This window comes from Plasmodium knowlesi (assembly GCF_000006355.2).
Source record: "Plasmodium knowlesi strain H genome assembly, chromosome: 4".
Lineage (NCBI taxonomy): Eukaryota > Apicomplexa > Aconoidasida > Haemosporida > Plasmodiidae > Plasmodium > Plasmodium knowlesi.
Window position 1 is genome coordinate 884,653 of NC_011905.2, and position 17,716 is coordinate 902,368.

The window sequence follows — 17,716 nt, forward strand, 5'->3', positions numbered from 1 at the left end:
ATTCGATGATGACTGTGATAACCATGTTAGCAACTCCCCTGTCTGGAAAGAGTTAGCCCACACCTTTCCCAGTCTCCCCTATTCTCTCTTCTTCGTTTGAAACCGCCATCTTATTCTTCTCCAACTTGCACCGCAATACCGCCCAAGGGTTAACATAATTCCGCATACAAAAAAAAAATTTCTACTTAACACCTTTTCCATTCCAGTTATTTTACATCGGGATCGGATGGAGCTATAACGTAACATAGCAGTTGGCTGGTAAGCGAAATGCAAAGTGGGCACACTCTTCTCCTGATAGACGGCAAAAAAAATAACTGATTATATATGTCTACGCCTCTTGACATTTTATTTTTATATTTTGTCTGAGACAGAGAGGGAAATGGGGGAGAGGGCTTAAATGTTAATATCCTTTCGATGGACTCTTAATCAGTTTGCAATTTTCAGTGGGTTAACGAAACCCCAAACAAAACTGCAAAATATCAAAGGACAGATCATCTCCCCCAATAAGGAAAAAAATAAAATAATCACTTCACTATATCTCAACATAAAAAGAATTTATTGTAGCTAATAAATACAGTAGAATTACAGGTGCATGCACTTGAGCGTTATTTTTCTTTTTTTTTTTTTTTTTCTTTTTTCGCTACTCCAATTGATAGGGTTTTCAATTTCATATGCACACAAAAAAGTTAGTATCGCTTGGGAAAAATATATATATATATATATGGATCCTACCCATATGGGCGTATAACAGGTACGGAAAAGATTCTTCTCCTATTAATTTGTAGAAAAGCACTTAGAAAACTTCCATTGTTAGATAACCCAGAGGAAGGAGAACATAGAAGACCACGATGAGGAGGCTACTGTCACTCATAGAAGGCTTGCACAGTTGCGAACGGAAGGAGCGTTCGAAAGGCAGCCTGAATCACGTGGTTAGGAACACAGCAGTGTGGCTCTTACGTGACCATATATGGGATCACGTCTTGTCCTCACTTTTTATTCTCAATAAAAGCATCGGCAGTCGCCTAGAGTCCGTTCGAGTTTGCAAATGCAAAGGTTTATGTATCACTGCACAGGGCACGCTACTATGCAACTGAAGGAGGAGGATCCAGCACGCACATACGAGCATCATAAGGAGGGAAAAAAAAAGGAGAGGCAACATGACGCAAAGAGATATACAAAAAAAAAAAAAAAAAAAAAAAAAAAAAAAAAAAATTACGTAAATACGTTCAACCTCAGTGGTATCCTTTTCCTAGTGCAATTAAAAAGCTACTTCAGAATATGAGTAGCCACCCAGTGGTCAGTATCGGGAAGTCCTTATATGTTGTATGAGCTGTCACTCTCATCTGATGAGGCAAACTGTAAGAAGGGGTAAAAGGTACGGCATGCCGTCATGAGAGAGTTCCAAGTAGAAAAAAGTTAATCAGCATGGGCATAGCAAAGTAAAATGTGAAGAGTAATAATTAACTCTTGTAGACACACCACACATCGTGGGGATAATGCGACTTACATCTTTGCTAGAATCATCACTATCCAATTTGTATCCCTTTTTCGATTTTGAGCCATCCAGTAGGTTGCTCTGCGTGGTGAAAACGATAGAATTAACCGAATGGGTATAATAACAGACATTGCAAGAAAAGGAAAAAAAAAAATATATATATATATGAATAAATAAATAAATAAATAAATAAATCCAGAGGGAATTCCACTTCTGCTCCAATGTACACAGTTTGAACATATTAAAAGCAACTTTTCCATCCTGACACAAGTGGATTTTCGTTTTACCTTCTTTCTCTTGGGTGGGGATTTTCCTCCTGAGCTTTCCTTCGCTGGGGCACTCTTATTCTCCGCCGCTTTCATCTTAACTTTCTCAGCCAAGCTCAAACGCGGCTTCTTCTTATTTTCTGCAGGGGGAAACGGAACCGGGGTGTATAGACACGGGCGTATATAAATACATACGTGCATAAGAACTGATATTCATGGGGGGGGTATGCACGTAGCGCAGCGGGGTAAGTCACTCGAGAGAAGTTGCATAAATCGCTCCTACGAAGATGCATAAATCGCTCCTACGCAGATGCATAAATGGCTCCTACGAAGATGCATAAGCCGCTTCTACGCAGATACATATAATGCCGCATGAACCGCTCCATAAGTAGACGCATGCAGCACTGCATCAGCTCCCCGCGCAAGAACAGTACCGAGCTCGAGCAACTTGCTCCGGATGCCGGAGAAGTCATTCACATTAATGGTACTGTTAGGAGAAATACTGATATTCTCTGGAATGCCTAACGATTTCTTTGGAGTGTTGTCATGCGCATTCACAGAAGGAACGACATTGACATCGACCCCAATAGCCTCAGCACTTTTGATGCAGTCCTCCGAAGAGGGAATATTTCTCTTCCTAGAGTTTTTACTACTACTAGGTTTGTTACTCTTGCGGTTACTTTGGCTAGCTGCACCTGTGGTGTCTGCATCTACATCGCCTAGAATTTTACTAAGAAGCGGCGTGGAGTCTGACAGATTCGTAGCTGCATCGTCCGTTGCCTTGGGGTTAGATTCGCTATTGTCTACATCTACATTGATTACAACAGGAGTGTCTTTACTATTTCCATTACTATTATTATTAGTATTATTATTCTCTTCCCCTCCAGTGGTTCTCAACTTTTTTCGCGTAGTGCTACTGGGCCCACTACTATTGGGGGGTTTTCTATTCTTCCTAATGTTTAGACTGTGCACTAGGAATTCACTACTGTCTGATGAGTCACCTGATGATTCCTCATCACTGGATAATTTCTTTTTCTTCTTCTTCTTCCTGTTATTACTAGCTATTTGTTTCCTCGCAACCTTAAATTTATTGCTTTCCTCCCTGTTAGCTAATTCTACATTACGTTGGAACTCAATAGCTTCTTCCACTTTTTCGATATCCTTAAGCCACATGGTCTCCACAGTTATATTTCTTAAAATTTCCAACTCCTTTTCTTTCTCCTTATGTTGTGCTATTAGTTCTTCTACCTTTTCAAGCGTCAAACTAAAAATAGGCATACTCAATAAGTAATCGTAATCCTTAACAGATATTCCAGCAATAATTTCTTCATTGTCTTCAGGATTATCCGCAGCTTCTAATAATTCTTGTTCGAAAATTTCTTCCTTTTTAATTTTATTTATATCTTTATATGGATCATATCCTTTCCTATATAATTCTTCTACCAGTACTTTTTTCTTTTTCTTATTAACAACAAGTTCGTTGTTTACAATGGCAAGAATAAATTTGCTCTTGTTCGAGATTATTTTCTTTTCTTTTTCCAGTTTGGCAATCAAATAGCTCTTCCTATTTTCGTATGCATTCAGTCGCTGGAAGCAAAATTCTTTCAAGATATCCAATTCCGTAGCGTATTTTTGCAGCTTCAGATTATAATCGAACAATGTCATATTAGTAGTTGTTAAGGTACTTTTCAATTTAAAAACTTTTTCAAGTCCTTCCTCCTCGGCCTTCCTCAATTTCGCAGGATCCATTTTTATGGTAAAGCAAATTTCTTCATGCGAACTGTTATCTATGTAATCCAAAATAAGTTGGTTCTTCTCATCTGTCAGTAACTCTTCCAGAAATTCTTTATAATCCTGTGTCCACTTTTTAATTGGTAGTTCATTTATTTCTAATGTCTCATCATCTATTTTGCGAATGATTCCAATGGTCTCAAAGCCCGTCTTGCCGTTGGATTCAATTCTTCCCTTAAAATCCTTATACCATGGAATCATTGGGATAAGGGGTTCTTTATTTATATACCTCTTAATATTTTCAATAATATCTTTGTAATTATAATTGGGAATGAAAGACGAGTATCCTGTTCCTATTCCCTCACATCCATTTACCAGAATAGTTGGTATAACTGGGATATAGTACTTTGGTTCTATCTTCTGTCCTTCCTCATTTAGGTACTTCAAAATGGGATCATCGTATTCATTAAATATGCTTCTTGTGCAGCTAGCCAATTTGGTAAAAATGTACCTAGCTGCAGAAGCATCTTTTCCACCTTCCTTTCTACTACCAAATTGACCACATGGTTCTAAAAAGTTTATATTATTTGATCCTACAAAGGTTTGGGCCATATTAATAATGGTTTGTTGTAAGGATGATTCTCCATGATGGTATGCACTATGTTCTGCTATATATCCAACAAGTTGAGCCACCTTACACTCATTCTTTAAATTTCTTTTAAAGCAACCATAGAGAACCTTCCTTTGCCCTGGTTTCCATCCATCCATGATATTCGGTATACTCCTCTCTGTATCATATCTCGAGTAATATATTAGTTCCTTATTAACGAAGTCGTAATAAGACAAATCTTTCTCCTTATGGTCTACGTATGAACCGATAACAAAGTTCTGAAGCCATATTTTTCTATCTTCAATACGCTTCTTGCTGAATGCCATGTCGATAGAATCTCCATCACGATCCCCTGTCCACAGAAACATAATCTTATGATTTTTTATATCAGAGAAATATTGTTTGAATTCTTTATCTGTTGATGTACCCAACCCTTTGTAGTATTTTATTTTCCATCCGACTAGATTTGTACTCTCCTTCCATTCTTCATACTCCGCGATGGTAAAGAAGGAATGCTCCTGATTCCCTTTCTGTACCTTCACAATTGGAGTTACGAATTCACTTAAGAACCCTTTATGTTTTAACAAACTCGGCCAAAACTTATGGATCATGTTAATTAATAAACCTTTGATGTGGGAACCATCATAATCTTGATCGGTCATTATCATCAGCGATCCATAGCGCAACCCTTTTATGTCTTCCTTATTTTTATCGGTAATGTCTAATCCCATAATTTTGAAAATATTTTGTATCTCCTTATTATCCATTAACTGCTTAAAAGATGCATCTCTCACGTTTAATAATTTTCCCTTAAGTGGAAAGACACCATATTTATCCCTACCGACAATAGATAATCCCGCAAGGCAAGATGTCTTTGCAGAATCTCCCTCCGTAAGTATGAGAGTACAATCCTGACTATGCTTACTTCCTGCATCATTTGCATCCTCCAATTTTGGTATACCAATAATTCTTTCTCTCGCTTTCGATGAGCCTGCCTTCATTTTCTTTCTCAACTCAACTTGTGCCTTTGCTTGTGCCCACAGAAGAATGTTACTGAGGATGGAACTCTTCAAAACACCATTGATTGTTTTATCTGATAAAATGCACTTGCTACCGAACTTCACTGGTTTGGTAGTTAAGGTTTCCTTCGTCTGTGAATCGAATGTAGGGTTAACAATTAAACAATTAACGAATACCCACAAGTGATTCTTTATATGACCAGATTTAATTTCCATTCCTCCTTTATTCTTTGCGTTCGCCTTCTTACTAAGGGAATTCAATAATTGCTCGACGATGTAGTTGACATGGGATCCTCCCTTTGTTGTACATATACTATTGACGAAAGACACCTGTTGGAACTGCGAGCCATCTGTCTTAGACACGACTATTTCCCATCGGTGTTGCTTCTCGTGTATCTTAACTATTTCTTCTTCATCATTGTTTTGTGTTCCATTAGCAGCGTTGCTCTTGGTTGGGGTTCCTTCCCCTGGCTCTTGTGATTGGCTCACATCTGGGTTCTGCGTATCTTGGTTTGCACTGCCGTCTGCATTGCCATTCGCATTTGCATTATTGTTCGCGCCTCCCTTTCCAGGGCTCACCCCAGCGTTGTCTTTCAAATACAGATCCACGTAGCTTTTGAAATCCTTAATGGCTAGTCGATTCCCATTAAGGTAAACCCTCACGCTACATGTACCGGCCAAATCATACACACGCTTGCATAGCAAACTTTCAATATCATCATCCATTTCTGTCATGCCAAATTTAGCCAGATCAGGTTTAAAAGTTACTCTCACGAAATCTTTTCCATTATAATTTTTAATAATCGGTTCAGAAAATTTTGACATATTATCTGTCCACACCATTTTAAATTCTTTTTTTCTGGAACTATCTCCACATTGTACGACAAATTCTTTGCTAAAAATATTTGTTAGCTTTGCTCCGAATCCGTTTCTTCCACCTGTAATTCTATCCTCCGCATCATCGTAATTATCTGAAGTTAGTAATTCTCCAAATATCATATGTGGTACGTAGATGTTCATTTCTTTGTGAATCTCTACTGGTATTCCTTCTCCATCGTTGTACACACTTATTTTTTTTTGCTCCTTGTTTATTTCTATTTTAATACATGTCATGGGATTTTCGCTTTTCTCTTTCTCCCTTGCTTTCACATCAGCTGCATTCACTATAATTTCGTCGAAAATTTTGTACAACCCTGGGACATAGGTTATATTTTTCTGGACCATTCGATTGCGCTCCTTGTTCCATATCCAGAGCAACTGCGTGTGCATCTCCACACTCCCTATGTACGTATCTGGCCTCAGGAGGATATGCTCTATCTGCGACTTCTTCTGGTATCTCTCCTCGATGGATTTATTCTTCGACATTGTTACAGACAAGTAGATTAAAGAGGAAAAAAAGTAAAGTGCCACCACTAGGGAAGGCTGTTCAAGCAGATGTGACGATCTGCAGGAGGATGCCAATGAGACGACCAAATAGGATTGGCACCTTCCGGGACTCGCCTACGCCGTGCGCAACGATCCACCCGAACTCGGTTCAGAAGCATGTGGATTTGTGCATGGTGGCACGCGGTGATAGAAACGAAACTGCGCACAAGGACACTAGATAATAACTAAATATTAACTAACTATAGACACTAACTAGATAAATGATTAGCCAAGAAAAAAAAAAAAAAAAAAATTCTTGTATAAAACTTCGAAAAAATTGTGAAAAATTAGAATGAATTTGCCAAAAGACCCTGACGAACTGAGAAAAGCAATCAGGAGAACTGCGCCAAGTTCCCTCTTCAGAGTAAGTCATGTAGGGACACACTTACACACAAGGGAGGAACTACCTACACATGTGAGGAGCAGCCCTTCTCGTGTGGGAGGAACACATGCACAACCTTCTAAACGAGTGCGATGTGCCTTGGCGAACTGCGCGTGGACAGGGCTGTGCATCTATCTGCACACGGTTGCTGCAAAATGGCACCCCAGGAGCGTCGAGGAATTTTCCTGCGCCCTGAGGGGGGGAAATCCTGGGGCTAAAGCATTAAAAAAAAAAGAAAAAATTAAATAAAAAGTAAAAATTAATGTAAAAATGAATGTAAGAATGAATGTAAGAATGAATGTTTGAATGTATGAATGTATGGATGTATGAATGTAAGAATGTAAGAATGAAAAGTAAAAATGAAAATAAAAATGAAAAGTAAAAATAAATGGAGAATAAATAATATGTCCTGACAAATAGGAGGTGAAAAATCAAAATGGTGTAAAAAATGAAACGAGGAATTTCCGGCCAAAATGTAATGGATGCACGCAGGATAATTCGAGGCAAATGGCCAGAAAGAAGAACAGGGTGAAGATCTAAAATGGAAACACCACTCCTCCCCCCTATTCTACATGTTCAGGGTTTTCTTCTGTCAATTCGTGGCATTGTGGACTAATTTACAGGAGAAGAATTGGTTGAATAATTAAATTGGGTGCATGGAAAAAAGGAGGACACCACTCGGGAGGGGCAAAAAAAAAAAAAAAATAAAATAATAATAAAATAATAAAATAATAAAAAATAAAAAATAAAAAATAAAATAAAGGGGGGAGGAAAAAGATGCGAATCAGGAGAGAATCAGCAGACCGAAACAAAAATATGACAACTACTTTGGTATATATTTCTGCGAAATATACGAATTCTCAATAAGGTGGCCACATCGCACAAATCGCAAGTGCGTTGGTGTGCACACGTACGAGCGCGCTCGCGTGCTTTTCTTAATGGCCCTGGGATGTATACCCCCGCACATCTCAAGTGGCAAACGAAGAAATTTCGTACACAATGAAAAGTGCGCAGAGTGTGGGTAAAGAAGGAGGGGCAAGCGATCTTTACTGTTTATTATATATACATATATATATTATTTTATTCCCTTTATATTATAATTTTTCTTTTACACTTGGCTATGTGTATTATCGCAAATCGACTACCCCATCGATTTGCAACGATATGCATGTGTACAGCTAGCTGATCGAGGGGAAAAACACTCGTTAATGCACATTAGTGTATCATTCTGGGTAATGCTCGAATGTGTGCCCATATATACTCTCGACTGGCAAGGTTCACTTGCTAATTTTTGATGAGGAAAAAAAAAAAAAAAAAATACATATAAATGTTTCTTTTTCTTTTTTTTTTTTTTTTTTTTTTTTTCTCTTTCCTAATCAGTTCTAGCTGGTGGAAAGAGGGAGCACTCAATGTTCAATGGTTCATGTGTAAATCCGGGACGACAGTGAAATGAAAAGAACACCTCATCACGCGGGTGGTGCTTTAGGGGGGTAGAAAATGTATGTATACTTCCACGTGTGTATTATGCATGTATACGTGTATGCGTGTATGCCTGTATGCCCTTGGGTGATTGCCACTTAGAAATAAATCACTGCGCATTAAAAAGAGAGAAAAAGGTTTTTACCTAGCGGTGCAAACACACGTAAAGGCAATCACCCATTCAGGCTCGTTGGGTACAGCGAAGCGACTTTATTTTAATGGTCACTTTGCGAATCACACAGCCCTCGTGAGACCAATAAGCAAATCTCTCCCGCGCAGAGATGGGCTCACATACTCATTTTATGTCACTCTAAGTGAAATGGTTAATATCATAAGAAAAAGGTAAATTAGCAAAGATTCCGAAATGAAACTTAGGTGACTCTCCCCGAAATTCAAACTTTCCAGGGACAAAAGAAAAAGACATATAGCTGAGCTACGCGCTAAACAATGGGCGCAAAAAACTCTGCTGTGAAAGCAATGGCAGATGAATAGTAAACCCCCCCCCAAAAAAAAAATGAGGCAGAATTATAAAAAAAAAAAAGCAAACTCATGAATGGGTACCTTCACGCAAGTACTTTATTCGGGAATCTTCAAAAATGCAGTAACAGACGGTGTGCAAATGAACGTATTAACGTGGAGAAAGTATCGAGAAAAAAAAAAAAAAAAAAAAAAAAAAAAAAAAACTCATCCCATTTCCATTTGCAGAGTAAGCATTTCCCCATTTTTGTAAAACCTCATGTGATGCATACCTTCTGTCGAAATAAGGGCCCCCCACAAGGGAACGCAAAGACAAAATTATTAGGCCTTATACTACAAAATGAAGCAACATACATGTCTTTTTTTTTTTTCTCTCTTTCTCTCTTGACGCGACAGCAATGCGTACATAGAGGTATACACGTACACATGGACATACATATTTGTATGCACACCGGCCGGAGCGTGTACTCCCCTTTCTTCAACGAAACTCCTAACCCTTTAGTATCCTCTCAATTTGTCATATCGAGTTTCCTCCTTAAATGGCCTCTCCTTTCTGTTATTTTTTTTTTTTTTACCAATTGTGGAAATTTGATTTCGTACTTTTTCCTCTTCTCTCGTTTTAACTTGGCTAATGCCGCCTGGGTTATTTTGTAGGGCGCATTTATTCCTCTTCCTCGATTATTTGGAGGTTCGATCTCGTCAATACTTACGATTTCGTTACTACGGAGGGGGTGGAAGCTCCCAAACTCCACAACATTTGGTTCATTGTTCGCTGAATAGGCGCACCTGTTTGGAAAATTTTCAAATATAATCGCACCATTTATCCGTTTCCTTTTCTCCTTTCATTTTATTCTCCAATCGCATAGGAAGTATAAGAGAACAAATCAACCAGGGGGGGGTGGAGATCCAACACCGGTGACAAAATTGTATGCAGACATTTCCACGTGCAGGTGAAATTCTCTACATGGTTGTGTGACACGTAGGAGACACCTTCGAACATCGTTCCGCTATGTCACCTTCCAGTTTATATCCTTGAAAAAGAGAACTCTTCTTCCCATGGAAAGCAATCCCTTTCAGAGCAGGGGAGAATATCTCCCAAAGACCATGACAAAAGGGTTGTGATATCCTATTTTTTATAATTTTCCACTCACGGTTTATATTTTTTTTGCTCATGTTGTTTTAACCACTTGGGAACTTACCTTCCTTCCCGATCTCTCCAATTGGTAACGCCTCGTCCGGTGCTTTTTAGTACACAACCCTATGTGCACCTCTTGCGTGTAAAATGCACGTTTCCAATTTTTACGGGGAAATTACAGCATCGTATCTCCCGGTGCTTTAACCTGGGCCTACAATCCCCTCCTCTATTGGTACATGAAAAATTACAGGTGATAAAATAAATTCTCTTTCACCTTCGCGTAGTGTAATTGCAATGTTTTATTCCTCCAATTCCGCGATTTTTTTTTTTTTTTTTTTTTTTTTCTGCCTTCCTTTTTCGACCTCCCCACAACAAACAAGCCAACGGGCAGGCTAACAAATAAAAAAAAATAATAGTTCACAGCGGGAGGGCCATAAACTTTATGCGAAGCCAATTGTACGAGCAGATTACAACCTTTAGGCTCCTCTTTATATGACATACATTTTGGGAATGAAATATCCCTCTGCATAGTTACCCGCATATGCACGTATGAATACGAAGGAAGGTGCATCCATGCACAGCAGGAAGATTCCCCTCCCCCTTACCCATCATCATTATTAAAAGAGTTCATCTTATTGAGATAGTATAATCTCCTATTCACATTGATCTAAGAGAAGTTATACAGTTGTCCTTATTCCTGCGGAACGCGCTGAGTGGATAACGAAGAAGAAAGGAAATCTCCTATAAAATTCTACTCCAACAACTCCCCATTCGAAAGATAACCCCATGGGCCTAATTCGCGATATTAAAAACAGTCTAGTGCACACCTATGTGTGTCTCCGGAGGAATCGCATGGTAAGTCATCCACGCGGTTGAGTAGCGAGTAGCACTGTGTATAGGAACGTTCAAAATGGAAACGCAGTGACGAAGGAGTATCGACTCACCAATCCATGTTTCACCCAAACAACTGCAGGATTTCCACGGTCAGAAGCTCGCATTTTTAATCAAAAATATCATCTTCACCATCAGCACAGTTGTATCTATTGCAGTCGGCTATTACAAGGAGGACTTAGCCTTAAGTGCCTACATCATTTTGGCTGGTACTGTCTTGTCTGCATTGGTAAGAAGAGCAAAGAGCGACAACGCCTATTGTTAACACGGACGACCCACCCGTGTGTACATCACCACCCCCAAAAAAAAAGGGGGGAGGTTATTAATGCACCGTTCAATAACCCAATCATCACTCCCGTTTTGTATACCCCACGTGCAGCTGATCATGCCCACGTGGCCCATATACAACAAGAACAATATTCACTGGGAAAGTGCTAATGAGTCCATGAACGATAGGAAGAGAAGATAAAAAAAAAAAAAAAAAAAAAAAAAAAAAAAAAAAAAAAAAATCGCAATGAAAATATAGAGTATGTAGAGAGGAACTAATCATAATTAAGGCCCCTTGCATCAACACACCTCGTTATACAAGTCTGCCTTTTTTTTTTTTTTTTTTTTTTTTTTTTTTTCATACCCAACGTGATGATGTCACTATTATATTAGCGTTTGCACCCTGCGGGGTTACATCACCTGGGTCATTCTCCCCATGTCGTCCACATAACGAACAAACTTAAACAGAATTTGATTTATTCCTTCGTTGAAATTGTTGGATATACTTTTCTGGACGATGATGCTGAGGTCGTGTAGTTTGTCCTTCACCACTCGGTCAATTTCGGTAAATTTTCTTTCGCGTAATTTAATTAGCCCATCATACATGTCTTGCACGCCCTCCAGGTTGAACGGAATTTCCACATAAACTTGAAACCTGCGAAGAGGAGTGGGTTAGCTGCGATGAACTGGGGGAAGGAGTAAATTGGAGGGAGGCGAACTGCGGGAAGGTGTAAATTGGAGGGCGCGCCACTGGAAGGCACCAAGTGAGGGAGTTCTCGCTGTGCATGCCCCTCTGTTGGTGAACTCACCTATCCTGCACACGCAACAACAACTGCCTGTAAGCAAACACATCCACGATAACGTTCCGCAAAACCTCGCTCTCGATTTGAAAAGAGGAAAAATAATTCTCCAAGTAATCCCCCTTTCCTTTGCAAAAAGATATATAAAAAATTATTATTAGCAGTTCCGGTTGGACAAGGAACTTTGGTGGGTCCACCTCATACTGATTGTTCATGTACAGAGTTAAGACGTAAAACCATAGACTATTTCTTACGTATGGATTTAGAAATTTCTGCAGCGTGTCGATAAGGTCGAAATGTTGTAGAAAAGAATACATGTTCCTAAACTGATCCATCATGGTCTTTCTTTCGTTTCCAAATATTCGATCCACTTTGTTCATCTCTTTTGTGTAATTATTTCTATTCCCACTGTTTTTTCTTTTCTTATATTTCTTGAGGATGCCCATAATTTTCGTGCCCATAATTTTCGTGCCCATAATTTTCGTGCTCATAATTTTGTTTGCAACTGATTGGCACTGCCTTTTCCGCGTCATACAACTTGTCCTATCTCCTTCGCAGAAACTGCTTACTTGGTACATCATAGGATTTTTTTTCCCCTGCAAGGGATGCCACCCAACTTTATTATAGTGATCCACTTCTTCTATACATTCCTTGGGCGCATTTTTTCCGATATCATTCTTCAACCTCTTGGCGCATTGATGAAGCATTTCTCTCTTCAGGGTGTTCAGCTTCTGCCAGTAAAGGGAAAGCTTTCTTTTCCGACTGTACAAATCTTCGCTGTACCAATTTTCAAATAAATCCTCCAGATTCACCACTTTTGTTTCTTCCACCTGTGGTTGTGAAATTTTTTGCTCCCTATCATTAGGATATTTTTTCTCACTGCATAATTCTTGGTTCACCTTGATTTTGTTAACTACAAATTGATGGAAATTTTTTTTTTTTTTTTTCTCGATCGGGAGAGAGTTGTTGTCCATTCCGTCCGCACAGCCCGTACTACAATCTCCCAGATAAATATCAAACGGAAAGTGGCGCTCCTTCAAAATGAGCTCGTAATTGACCACATCCCTTTGTCCAAACAAGTGATCAGCGTAGTTTATGCCTTTGTTTCTTTCCTTAATAAAGTTACACATTTTTTTATCCTTTAAGACCCTATCAAAGAAGAATATGTTGCATATGAACAGATCACCCCTGATATTTGCGCAAACGTACAGATCATTCTTCTGTTCTTCTTTTCTCCTACCCACGGATCGCTTCATTTTAAATATATCCAGAATAATGCAAGGCTCCGAGTCGAGAGTGGTCAAAACCAAATCTCTCTGATCGCCTTCACAAATAGTTTCACGGAGCATGCTATACTTTTGCCTGTACATATTTCTCAGTTCCTTTCTCACTTCCTTTCTAATGTTGTTATATTTTACAAATGTATCGTGGTAAACATAAGCGTAATTTTCTGGAAAATACTTTCTTACTCTTTCGACCCTGTCCAGATAATCATTAATTTTGTCTTTCCTATCGGAGGTGACAAACACCTTTTCATATTCCTTCCTCTTCACAGCGTAAAATTCGAAAACGTTATTTATGAGGTGTCTTTTTATTAATCCAATATTTTTGTTCGTCAATAAAAAAAAGTACAAGAACTCGAAGTAGTTAATCGAGTAGGCCGTCTCATTCGGCATGCTCAAAAAACGGTCCACTAGAATGGTTTCATTCGTTTCTTTATATTTATAAATTTTGTGAATGTTTTGCGCTTTTTTCATTGCCATATAGATGATGTTATGTGGGAAGAAATCTTCCATTTGCTTTCTATCCCACCTCTCTTTAGTATAGAAAAAGCGATAACTTTTTCCTCCTGCAGGGGGACTGCTCACCCGGTCATCAAACATAGTTAATGTATTTATTTTCCATTCATCTGAATTTTTCAGGAGAAAAGATATTCCCCTGCTGATGCTCTTGTTGTACAGATTAAAATAAAAGTCGCGCAAAACCGTTTTGTACAAATGGGATAAATTTAAATAACTTTCGCTTTGCAAATTTAAAAAAATGGAAATGTCTTCATACCTCCTTGGGATTAAAAAACAGTTTGAGCTATTTGCAAATAAATTTAACAGATCATTATTCGAAAGGGTATATTTCCTGAATACCTTGGCCCAATTTAAGTAAAGAAAGTATTTTACAAAGTGCAGTTTGTATGCGTCATCCACAAAAGGCGCTTCTCCCCAGTAGGAGGTATTCCCCAGGTGACTGCTCCTACCTCGCGGGTGTAAGATATCTCCGTGCAAGCGATTTATCAGGTTAAGGAGCTGATTGTACTGAGGTAGTTTATCCTTTATGTACACTTGCACATCCTCCACAAACACCGTATTCACCGAAATACCATCCGAAGAAATGTCTACACAAGACAAAATAATTTTTATAAGGTTATTCTTCAGTAACTCTCCAATGAACTGCTTTTCCAGTTTGCTTAACTTTTCCTTTACCAAGAAAATCCCCTTTAGGAGATACTTTTTAAAGGAAAAACTTGGTCGTATTGCCTGTTCATATTTTTTTAACACATTTCTCCATTTTTGCCTGAACCGTTCAGGCAAAAAAGGAAGCCCTGCGTATAACTCTTTGGAAAACTTTTCGAATGTTTCCTTATCGAATGTGTAGTAAATGCATGGGTAGAATGGAGTTGCGGCGCGCGCAGTAGATTTACACGACTCTCCTTGTTTGTCCCCACTTTTGTAACAAAAATGTTTTGCTTTATTTGGGAGAGAAGTGTCCATATTGAAGGGAAGGCGTGTCGCTTCTCGACTTTGCAAAAAAAACGGAGCATTCATTTCTTCATCGCATTTTTCATGCTCCTCCCATTTGGTACATTGTCCATTATCTCTGCCCACTTCTTCCGAACTAACCATTTCTTTGACACTTTTGTGTGGTTCACTCCTTGGAGAGGATTCATGAGAACGAGTTTTTTCAGCCGAGGATGCATCCCCACATTGCTGATGGAGGAGTCCTTCTCTTCCCTCGTGATGCCAACTGCATACACCCTTTGTCAATATGTGTATCTTATCCCTGGCATGTAGAAACTCCCTTTCTGTCACATAACCATAATCAATAACATTTTTTCTGAAGAATATACTTCCTTTTTTTTTTTTGTTCATGAAGAAATTTATGTAGTGTGAAATTTCCAAGTCTAGCAAATTTTTTTTTTTTTTTTTTAAAAACCGCCTAGCGATATTAAATTTTCTTTTTATTTTTTTGTCTTTCTTTTTTAACTTATTTATGTTGTACAAGTTGTGCCTCTTCAAATATTCGACGATAATTTCTTTTCTGTGTTTGTTAAAAATGGACATGTATCGTTCGACCTGTGGGGTACGGAAATTTCTTTTTTTATTTGTAGCTAGATCGAAGAGGGGATATAAACTTGGGTTTATCATCGCCTTGGTTCTTTCCGCGATTTCTTTAGGGCCCCTTCGGTCCAAGCCCTTGCGGCTCAAATGCGCAGTTGCCGATTCATCCAATAGGGGGAGAATAAACCTCTTGTGCAAAATAAAAACGTTTTTCCTTTTTCGCAGATTGACAGAATAGCACTCCTTGTGGACATGTTCCAGCCATGTTTTAAACCACAGTGTGGGTAAAGAGTTCCTCAAAAAGGGGTAAAATGTGACGTTGTCCCTTCGTAAGTCAATCGCAGGGAAAAGGTTTTCGTAAAGATTTTTCTCTATCACGCTTTGGTCATAATTATATGTTACGTTAAAATCGTCCAGAAATATTTTAAACGTTTGTTCCGCTTCGCCGTACTTTGCCGCTTCATCACGGGGCGTACATATAAGCAGCTTTGAAAAAAGGGAAAACAGGTTGGGACATCTAGATACACAACTAGCCTTTCCGTTAAGGTACCTCTCCAAATCAGCGGGCGTTTTGTTAGCGACATGTAGGGTTAAGTTGAAGAATTCATCATACGACAATAAAATTATAAATGCCTCCTTGTCATTATGTATGCAATTTTTGTAATTAAAGAAGCTAATCACCCCCTCCGGATAAATGTCCTTCAAATGTCTGTAGAATTTCTCTGCCTCCTCCTCGTCCTCTCTGTAAAGGTATAGAATAACATCCCTTCCGCGTTCCCCCGTCCATGTGGCAATTTGTGTGTAGAAACATACCAAATGAAAGAACAACCTTTTCTGTATAACATTTTCGCATTTAACAAAGATGTTGCGGTTTTTAGAAATTTCCCTATCCGCATGATCATCTGCACACACAGATTTTATAATATTTTCAACCCACGATTTGATAAGCATCAAATTGAGTGGCATCATCCATGTTTTAAATGCCTTCTTTGTGAATAAATCGGGAAGGGAGGAAGACAAAGAAGTATTTTTACTACTCCCATGATTTTTATCCGTTGTAGAAAAATCGCCTGACCTGTTCAGGTAATTATCCTTAGAAAGAGTGTCTCTCCTCATATTATGCACATCAATAATTTTTTCTTCTCCATTTTTCGCATGTCGCTCATCTGTATAGATGGAGTGGACATCTAATACATCCCCTCCTTTGTTTTCATTTCCATAATCATTCACATGTAATTTGTTAATCAGAGTGTTTATTCCCTTGAGTATCCTGAACAGATCCTCATTTTGTGTGCAATTATATATGTATCTTCTCTGAGAAATGTTTTTTATAATCCTTTTAGTGCACTCTTCGGAGGAATAACTGTCTCGGGAAATATCCAAACCGTTGCATGGTTCTCCCACTGAGGGAATGCCATCTGGAAGTTTTACATCGTTTTTGATTTGTTCAAAATTGTCCTGGGGTCTCTCCTTTTCTATCCGTCCAGATAGTAGCATCCATTTCCTATGAACCCCGAACCTCGTGTCGATATTGCAGTTGATAGTTCCACCTGGAGCACTGTCTCTTCTGTTACATCCTTTGCGCCTAGGAAAATTGAAGCCTGTCTTGCACAAAATAAACATCAATTGAGCTTTTTCCTTGTTGTACCATTTCCACTGCGTTGTATTGTACTCCCTCCGTTTGTCAAAACTTCTGCATATGGAGGCACAGTCGCGGGGAAAAGGCCTAACACAATGTGGGGCATTTAACCTAGGTCGCTTGCATACGCGGTTAATTGACCTTTCACTTATTGAAGAGAAATTACGCCTCCTTAAGGGGCATACCGACATACTCTGTTCTTCTCCCCATGTGTGAGCGCCTCTATTACCCCCTCTACGCAGCCGCGAAAAAACTCTTGAGCCCTTCTTCACTTTGAAAACTGGGGGGGATAAATATTTCCCCTGGTCCTTTTCAAATTTTCGAAAATAGCATTTCCATTGGGGAAGGATCAAAGACAAGAGAATTAAAACAAAAGGGGAAAATATCATTTCATTTTAGTGAAAAAGTTGTATGCTCTCCGTTAATATATTCCGTGTGGGATGATTGGGTGGCGTCTCAACCAAGGGTGTTGCCGCTTTGTTGGTAATTCGTTGATACCTCGTTGGTGATTCGTTGACGCTTTGTTGGTAATTCGTTGATACCTTGTTGGTGATTCGTTTACGCTTTGTTGATGATTCGCTTGTGCCTCCTCTTCCGCAGAGTCTCCTACATATTAAAGTGCCCACCTCGTTGGCATCCGTGGGGAACTCATTTTAGCATACAATCAGGAGTATATAAGAAAGAAACTGTCGCAAGGTTTACAAAAATGGATGAAACTGATGGGATGCTCCCTTCACACGTTTGCGGTTTTTCTTATGTTGTGAAGTT

The 17,716-nt window shown here is 38.9% G+C and overlaps 3 protein-coding genes across 3 annotated transcripts; 1 reads left to right on the forward strand and 2 right to left on the reverse strand.

The window, feature by feature from the left end:
* Positions 1 to 1,314: 1,314 nt before the first annotated feature.
* Positions 1,315 to 6,486, reverse strand: PKNH_0420100 (DNA topoisomerase 2, putative; the record flags this gene model as incomplete). Its single annotated transcript, XM_002260641.1, has 4 exons — positions 1,315 to 1,356; positions 1,508 to 1,576; positions 1,783 to 1,901; positions 2,196 to 6,486. 4 exons carry the CDS (start codon positions 6,484 to 6,486, stop codon positions 1,315 to 1,317), a joined length of 4,521 nt encoding a protein of 1,506 aa, XP_002260677.1.
* A 4,319-nt stretch (positions 6,487 to 10,805) lies between these two features.
* On the forward strand, positions 10,806 to 11,379 carry PKNH_0420200 (signal peptidase complex subunit SPC1, putative; the record flags this gene model as incomplete). Its single annotated transcript, XM_002260640.1, has 3 exons — positions 10,806 to 10,874; positions 10,993 to 11,139; positions 11,290 to 11,379. 3 exons carry the CDS (start codon positions 10,806 to 10,808, stop codon positions 11,377 to 11,379), a joined length of 306 nt encoding a protein of 101 aa, XP_002260676.1.
* Positions 11,380 to 11,588: 209 nt separating this feature from the next.
* Positions 11,589 to 17,337, reverse strand: PKNH_0420300 (conserved Plasmodium protein, unknown function; the record flags this gene model as incomplete). Its single annotated transcript, XM_039113878.1, has 2 exons — positions 11,589 to 11,832; positions 11,987 to 17,337. 2 exons carry the CDS (start codon positions 17,335 to 17,337, stop codon positions 11,589 to 11,591), a joined length of 5,595 nt encoding a protein of 1,864 aa, XP_038969490.1.
* Between the last annotated feature and the right edge of the window lie 379 nt (positions 17,338 to 17,716).